At 43.0% G+C, this 7,742-nt stretch overlaps 1 protein-coding gene across 2 annotated transcripts; it reads left to right on the top strand.

Annotated features, from left to right (window-relative positions):
* The first annotated feature begins 107 nt into the window (after window positions 1-107).
* On the top strand, window positions 108-7,626 carry UFD1 (ubiquitin recognition factor in ER associated degradation 1). 2 transcript variants are annotated; one of them, XM_065692133.1, is made up of 12 exons: window positions 108-264; window positions 668-800; window positions 1,551-1,583; window positions 2,409-2,530; window positions 2,878-3,008; window positions 3,412-3,484; window positions 4,170-4,238; window positions 4,763-4,828; window positions 5,112-5,159; window positions 5,516-5,604; window positions 6,324-6,405; window positions 6,800-7,626. In XM_065692133.1, the coding sequence occupies exons 1-12, from the start codon at window positions 262-264 to the stop codon at window positions 6,872-6,874; spliced, it is 924 nt and encodes a 307-aa protein (XP_065548205.1). In that variant the 5' UTR covers window positions 108-261; the 3' UTR covers window positions 6,875-7,626. The 2 variants fall into 2 exon arrangements, with proteins under 2 accessions (XP_065548205.1, XP_065548206.1); XM_065692134.1 differs by lacking the exon at window positions 108-264 and having other exon boundaries at window positions 691-774.
* Window positions 7,627-7,742: the final 116 nt, after the last annotated feature.

The raw sequence follows: 7,742 nt of genomic DNA, 5'->3' as shown, positions 1-7,742 counted from the left end.
GAAAGGGCCGCGACCCAAAACCCCTCCACGATGGCTCCACTGACGGGAGCGCCGTCCCTTCTTCCGCCCTCACACGGAATGGCTGCCCGAGGGGGCGGGCACCGCTCGGCACGCTGGGAGGGGCAGCGCGGCGGGGCAGGGCTCACGGTGGCGGGCGGAGCCCCGTCAGCACCGGGGGGAGGCAGCGCCCGGCCTGCGTTTTGTCCTCCGGTTCTTGCGGGGAGCTCGAGCGTTGCCGCTCCGCGCCTCAGCGCCGCCGCCATGGTGAGGCTCGGGGAGCGGCCGGGGGAAGTGCCGAGTCACGGCGGGCGGGCGGGCGGCTGGGCCCCGCGTTCCTTCGCTGGCTGCCCACCCGCGGAGGCCGTTTTCGAAGCTAACGAGCGCTAGGCTGAGGGCGGGCGAGTGTCGGTGTCTGTGCCGCGAATCGCCGCCCGTGTGCGGGGTGCGTTGGGCAGCCCGGGCAGGCCGAGTGCGCTGACTCCATTTTGTGTCCCCGCGCAGCGCCGGGCGCACGGCCCTTCCGCGGGCTCTGTGGCAGGAGAGGCACCGTACGTCTCTTAACGTAGTTCTAGCTAAACTTCAGGACGCGGCAGTGAGCGCTGCAGCGCTTCAGTGCGCTGTTGATACCTGTTAATGCGGCCTTCTCTTTCTGTGTTTTTCCCTCCAGTTCTCCTTTAATATGTTCGATCACCCCATCCCTCGGGTTTTCCAGAACCGCTTCTCAACCCAATACCGCTGCTTCTCAGTATCCATGCTTGCTGGACCTAATGACAGGTCAGATGTGGAGAAAGGCGGGAAGAGTATGTGCATGTTTTATTTTGACTAATAACCTGTTGGAAGAGTGTTTGTGAATAATGTCAAGTAATACAGCTTTTGGTCAAAACTCCAGGAACGTTGTTGAGAGGCACGGAGATGTGCTGTTGGCATTGTGGCTGGAGCTAGGAGAGCGCCCTGGGTGGGGCTTTAAAGGAAGAAGGCGGGGGGGGGGGGGTTCATCCTTTTTCTCATTACTCTCTGATTAACGAAACTTACCAAGTGAGTCTGGGTTTATGAGCATTAGAGGAAGATATTCTTCTCTTTTAAAGCCTCTCGTTAAAATCTTGGGCCCATTATAAGCCACAGAAATTTCTCATCAAAGACTTCGTCCCCCTACGTTGTACTTAGCTGGAACAAAAATAATAGATTGGCCAAGTTAATTTTCAAGCTGTCAGACTAATCCTGTGTTGTTTTGACTTGGCATGGACTTAAGAGGATCTATAAGCCCAAGTAAATAAAACTGCATTTAGGAAATGTTTTCTTTAGTACTGGGTATTGTAAAAACTTGTCTTCCCTTTCACTTTTATTTATTAAATTCTGAACTCTCCATGCCAGCAGATGTATTTGTCATGACTGATTCTACTGAAATCTTTGGCTCAGAAATTAATTTGCAGGAGATTTTTGAATCTCCTTTTCTTAGGATATTTTAGAGAAAGAACTGATAAAATTGTATATTATATACTCTTTTTAAAGACATACTTTTCCTAATCTTACATTCTTATTCATTTTTGCAGTAATAATGCCACCGTCGGCTTTGGATCAACTCAGTAAGTGAATATTTTATTCTGGAATAACAACATTAGAAACATGACCAAATGTGTAAGAAAATACCACAGTATTTTAATTAAGTCTGACTTAGGTAGAGAATATAAGAGTAATTAGTTCAAAATAGGTGTTTCAGAAGTATTTTGTGTGTCAGAATTAATGGGGCTTGTCTGTCTTCAAGTACAGACATTTGAAGTATTGGACTACCTGAGGCATGAATCAATTTTTAATAATAGCATACTCAGTATAATGGTTACAGTTAATCTAGTAAATTCTTAATCTCAACCTGCTGGTTCTGGATGTTGTTGTCTGGAGCAAACAAAATTTAAGGCAAAATAAATTACAGTTAACTTTGAAAAGGGGGAAAAAAGCTAACTGAATCATCGATATAAATGGTCTTTATTTGCCCTTTTAACTAAGGTTCCCCCACCCCAAGTTTTAGCCTTAATAGAATTTCTTTGAGAAATGTTTACTGAGGTTTTAATTTTAAAATAGGCAGGGCCTCTTAAAAATCATTAGGTAGGAGCTACCTGATGATAGCACAAGGACATAATAGTAACAGATCCCTCTGCTAATACCTGCTGTCTGATTGTCTCTGAGCTTGGGGAAATGTGGAGAGGCATTTAAAGCTCTAAGTGTGATGGTGATACAGTATTTGTGTATCTGCATTCTCTCCTGGATATATAGTGAGCAACTGGGATAATGGCATGAGGGGAATACTCTCCTGCAGTCTGGCCCATTCTCTTGCCAATATTCAGTCTCCAAAAGCTTCAGAAAGAGCTTCAGTGGCTCTTAGCAAATAAAATTGTTTTCTTCTTTCTCACCAGGCCGACTTAATATCACTTACCCAATGCTGTTCAAGCTGACCAATAAAAACTCAGACCGAATGACGCACTGTGGAGTGCTTGAATTTGTGGCTGATGAGGGCATATGTTACCTTCCACACTGGGTGAGTTGTCTCAGGCTGAACTGTCAAAACTCGAAGAGTAGGATTAGTGAGTTGCCAGTTTAATATTCAAGAGGCAGAATGTTTCCTGAAAGTGTCTTTGCTAGTCATATTCCTACAACAGCTTTCAGTCACAGCTCGGGTTTCCCTCCATGAGAGTTTAACTAAACCAGCAAAGCAGACAGCTTTTTAAGATGCACCTGACTGTTCTCCCTGAAATTAAACTGTGGTAAATTGGTGCATTTCCAGGAAGATGGTAGCCCCAGCAAAAATGGGTATATGCATGGAAAGAGCATTAAAAAGATCAGTCATGTTAATAGTGGTTTGTGTCTTTGTTTTCACACTTACAGATGATGCAAAACTTGCTTCTGGAAGAGGGAGGCCTGGTGCAAGTGGAGAGTGTTAATCTTCAAGTTGCTACTTACTCAAAATTTCAGCCACAGAGTCCGGATTTTCTTGACATCACCAATCCCAAAGCTGTGTATCCTTCCTATTCAGTTATGGAGCAGGGGACAGAAGTTTTTTCCCAAATTTGAATGATGAAGCAGAGCTAGCTTTTCAGGCGTGGCTTATACTCTTCTAGTAGTGGGTAACTACTGCAGCTCCTTCTGAAACCAAAAAAGAATGGCTGGCTTATGTAGAGAAATGCTGCCAACTGCTGGCACAAAGTGTACCTAGAATGAAGAATCGCGAATCTTGGCTTGAAGTCCAATGAGTCTGCATGTCCCTTTAGAAGAACTTATGCAGCCTAATGTTTACTAAAAGGCTATCTACAGTACTGATGACTTTTAAACGACATTTGAGAGATAAAGGATGAGACTTGTATAGATTGAGGCTTTAATGTTGCATTGAAAACAGATGTTTCATCTTAACATACTTCAAAGATTAGAAAATGCATTGAGGAATTTTGCTTGTCTAACTACTGGAGATGTTATTGCCATCAACTACAATGAAAAGGTACAGTATACAGCACCAGTCCATGCAAATTTTGTTTGGATGCATCAATTTGAGGAAACGAGTTCTGTTCCATGTAAAAAAGCACACTGTATTTCAGTAGACTGTGACCACATGAGTACATCTTGCGAATAGATTTTATAGTTGAGTAATTTTGGCAGCACATGTGATCACTTGGAATTGTAGTCTAAGCTCTGTTGTTGGATGGTGGTGCTAAAACAATCAACAGAGCTGTGCCGTGTTTGTGAGAAGCGATCCCAGATGGTAGATTTTGCAGTCAGTTTTCTGTTGGAGGAAAAAACAGTCAGTTAAGTCTTCTCCTGAGCTGCTCTTTAGACTGGATTTTGATTCACAAGAAAACAAATATTTGTGCTGTTGATAGTTTTGAAGTCTGTCCCTTACATGTATTGTAAATTCATAATTTGCTTCTAGGAATGCAAATTAAGGTACAGTAAAAGTGTAGTAAGTTACAACAAAAAGTAATTTCTTTAGCTCCAGCATATAGCAGTCTTCTAAGCTGAAAATTCTTTAAGTTCTGTAGAGACCCTGCATTATTCAGTCCTCAACCTAAAGAGCACTCGCTTCCATTTTCTGGAAGCTGTCTGAAGGGAAAGGTTTAGATAGGGTTTTCTTGTGTATAAATTGAGCTGTTTCATGTGCAGTCTTAAAATACTCATTACTGTTTCAGATCTATGAGCTTCGGGTAATGGAGACCAAACCAGATAAAGCTGTGTCCATCATAGAATGTGATATGAATGTAAGTTAAAGCTGATGTGGAAAGTCTGCTTTTACTGTGTCCCCCCCCCCAGAAGGAGAGGGCATCATGTTCAGTGATAGCACTGTACACTGAGCACCTCTGATGCTGTAGGAAAGGTAATATTAGATGGGACAGGGAAGATGACTCATTTGACAGTACCCCATATATCTTTGTAACCACAGCTGTGGTCTGGAGCTGCACTTTGTGTACCATCAGGTGACTGTAGTGCTTAGAATTTAATGTTTAGCTTCAACGTGTTTTATTTAATAGCCTTGTCTTGATTCAAACTCCGATGATGTTGTATGGTGCTATGTTACTGCACTGTTTCAATTACATGCTAAGATCCATTCCTAAGAGGCTTAGTCTTTTTTAGTTCTGAGTTAGAATGTTGGGCAAACAAACCTCAGTTCTTTCTAGATCAAATTGAGTGATAGTTTGTGGAATTTTGAGGAATAGCAGTATAAAGATTATGCTTAAAAGAAAAATACCAGTCATACTTATTTTCATGCTTCTTGTGTAAATAGGTGGATTTTGATGCTCCTTTGGGGTACAAAGAACCGGAAAGAACTGCACAGCATGAAGAGACCACAGTAGGTTAAGCTTCTGTTCTTCAAAAATGTATTCCCTAGAAGTCAACTCTGCTTGTGATGGGGCAGTGTGCAACAACATTTTTTTTCTTCCTGAAAAAATTAAGGCTAAGGTTTACTTACCAGATGCTTTTGCTTGTGTTACTTAGGAGATGGTTGTCTACTAAGCGTTGTTTTGGAAAGGGATTGTTGTGAAGTTTTGTTTGGTCAGAAATACGTGGAACTGTTTCTGTGTATTCTGCATATCACAACATGAACAATGAACTAATTTGCTTTTCCCTCGCAGGATGTTGAAGCAGACCACAGTGGATATGTGAGTGACGTAGGATTTCGTGTAAGTCCCCTGTTTCTGCTACTTTATGAATGTTGTAGAATGGTGAGGGAAAGTTGTTCCAAACAACTGCAAAACAGTAGTACCTGTTCTTAAGAGGTGCTTATTTAATTGGCAACTATCTGCGGGTGTTACAGCCAGTAACAGTATGACTTCCTGTCCTTAAATGGCAGTTTTTGAATGGGAGACTGAAACATACTCCTCCAGTCACAGTCCATCAGCTTATATGTACCAAGAAGAAACACGCTGAAACAAGTAATTCAATAAAAGTTATAGTAAGATTTTGCCGAATACAGTATTCCTGTGCAGTGTTCAAATACAAGATACGGTTAAATTAAAAACTCATTCTGTATATGCAGGCATTTTCTGGTTCTGGGAACAGGCTGGATGGCAAGAAGAAAGGAGTTGAGCCCAGTCCATCACCGATTAAGCCAGGAGACATTCGAAGGTATATCTGGGATCACTGTTTGAGTGGAGTTTATTTTATTTCCTGCTCCTGCAATGTAAACAAGCTATTTTCATCCTAAGTTTGCATTTAGAAAATAACCTAATATTTTAGACTGACTGTGAGGTCCCTGGCCACTTAAGATGCAGATCCTAAATTAATGTTGCTAAACCTCAGGTTATATGGAAGACAAATAGGGAGAGGCAGCAGGTCTGGACTGGGCTGGAACAAGTGATGCACAGAACCCTGCTGGTGTACTCACGTGAAATGTGGCAGAGTGGAATCTTCTTTGAGAACCAAAGCCAAGCCATGAGTGCATTTGTTGTGGGGTGGGATTTTGTGTGTTATTTCCTACAAGGACATTTAAAAATTCAGACTTGGTGAAAGTGTGCAGATACATGGTTTCTGTGGTGTTCTGTCACTTATACTTGTCACAATGAAACTTGAACCCTTGTGGAAAACATGTCTGTGGCCCTTTGGAAACCACAGGCTACATGGACACATGCCCAGAGCCAGGCTGCTACAGTATCTGATCATTTACTTCATGCAATGTGTGCCTACCTTCAGGAAGTAATTCAGTGGTTTAACTATAGGATTACTTAGTAATGAAAATTTGCAGCAGTGTTGGTACAATATTGAAAGACATAGAATAGGTCTCACTGTGTTGAGTTGGATGGAAGGTAAAAAACTTCTTCCATAACTTTTCTATGCTTCTTTTCCAGAGGAATTCCCAACTATGACTTCAAGATTGGTAGGATCACATTCATTAGAAACTCACGTCCGCTAGTTAAGAAAGTCGAAGAGGTAAATCAAGTTGTATCTTTCCCAATTTGCACAGAACTAGAACACCAGAACTGCTGCCCAAGTTTGTGGTTCCTCTCTCCATATCTGATTCTTCATTGGACATTCCTCTTAAAGAGTAGTTTGAGTTAGGTGAAAGCAACCTCCAATATCCTTGCTTACTGATGTAAAAATACTGGCCTGATATAAGCTTAATAAGCCAGGCCAGTTTCAGTTGACTGAAAGGTCCCTGAAATGCTTGAGGGAGGAAGTGGTTATTAAGTAGATTAAGGATGTGAAACGTCCACAATCAGTTGCTGCTCTGAGGGAATGTTCTTTCTAATGATTGTTCAGCTTATATCATGCACAAGCAGTGAGCAAAGAAGTAACAACCTTTTTCCCTCCTCTCTTTTTACAGGATGAATCTGGAAGCCGGTTTATTGCCTTTTCAGGAGAAGGCCAGTCCCTGCGCAAAAAGGGAAGAAAACCCTAAGTTGTGGTACCTTTAGTCAGTTAGGAGGAATATAAAACAATTGCAGCATATTGGATCTTAGTTACTGCAGTTGAGAGGAGAGGTCATTTTGCACACAGGAACACTTTTACTGGTTTGGTTTCATGTTTAAAACTGGAGTTGTTGGACTGTCTTAATTTTCAGTTGGAAATTAAGTTGAAAGTAAGTTCTAGGAATTCTGAAGGAATGTTTTGTATGTGTTGTAAGGAGGGAGAAGTAGACCTCAGATAAACCTGAGAGGTAAAACCAAGCTCTACCTTACTATAAGGCCTGTTCTTAGACTGTATCCTCCCCTTCTGCATCCTGAGCAGCGATGGACTCACGTCAGTCTCTGCTTGGTATTTTCCTCCCTCTGTATGTATTTTGCCACAATTTCAGGTAAGCTTTTCGGTGTGGTGTAAACCAAAGCGGATAACTTTGGTGTTTAGGACTTTTGTGCAGGGACTCTTTGATCTTAGCTTCAGGTGTTGGGTTATAAATCATTCTAAGCAATCTCCCTGTAACTGCTTTTTATATTTATAATTAATAACATGCCTTTTTGATAGTTCAGATAAATAACGTACTGTAGCGATCTCGTGGCACATGTAGTGAGCGGCGAGACCCAGCTTTGCTGCCTGGTGCTGGGTAATGCCGGAATGCCCCGGGCAGCCTTTCGGCGCCTGCGTGTCGCTCCTGAGCCGGGTGCAGGCCGTGAGCTCCGTCCGGAGGGGCGAGTAAAGGTTCTCCGGTGACCACCGCGCGTCCCGTGTGCTGATTCCCGGGACAGCGAGCGGGCTGCGCGGAGGCGGGGGAGTGGGGGTCACGTGGCGTGCCGGGAGCCCTGCCCAGCGGCCAGCCATTGGTTCGCGGG

Source organism: Lathamus discolor, chromosome 12 (genome assembly GCF_037157495.1).
Source record: "Lathamus discolor isolate bLatDis1 chromosome 12, bLatDis1.hap1, whole genome shotgun sequence".
NCBI classification, from domain to species: Eukaryota; Metazoa; Chordata; class Aves; order Psittaciformes; family Psittacidae; genus Lathamus; species Lathamus discolor.
The sequence above is the reverse complement of the archived record's forward strand: the minus strand, read 5'-3'. Positions and strand labels throughout refer to the sequence as shown.

What these genes read in the sequence shown, in the direction of transcription:
- UFD1 (XM_065692133.1), top strand. An exon ending in TCATAGAATGTGATATGAAT is followed by an intron (nt 4,239 to 4,762) that starts GTAAGTTAAAGC and finishes TTGTGTAAATAG; the next exon opens with GTGGATTTTGATGCTCCTTT. An exon ending in CACAGCATGAAGAGACCACA is followed by an intron (nt 4,829 to 5,111) that starts GTAGGTTAAGCT and finishes TTTCCCTCGCAG; the next exon opens with GATGTTGAAGCAGACCACAG.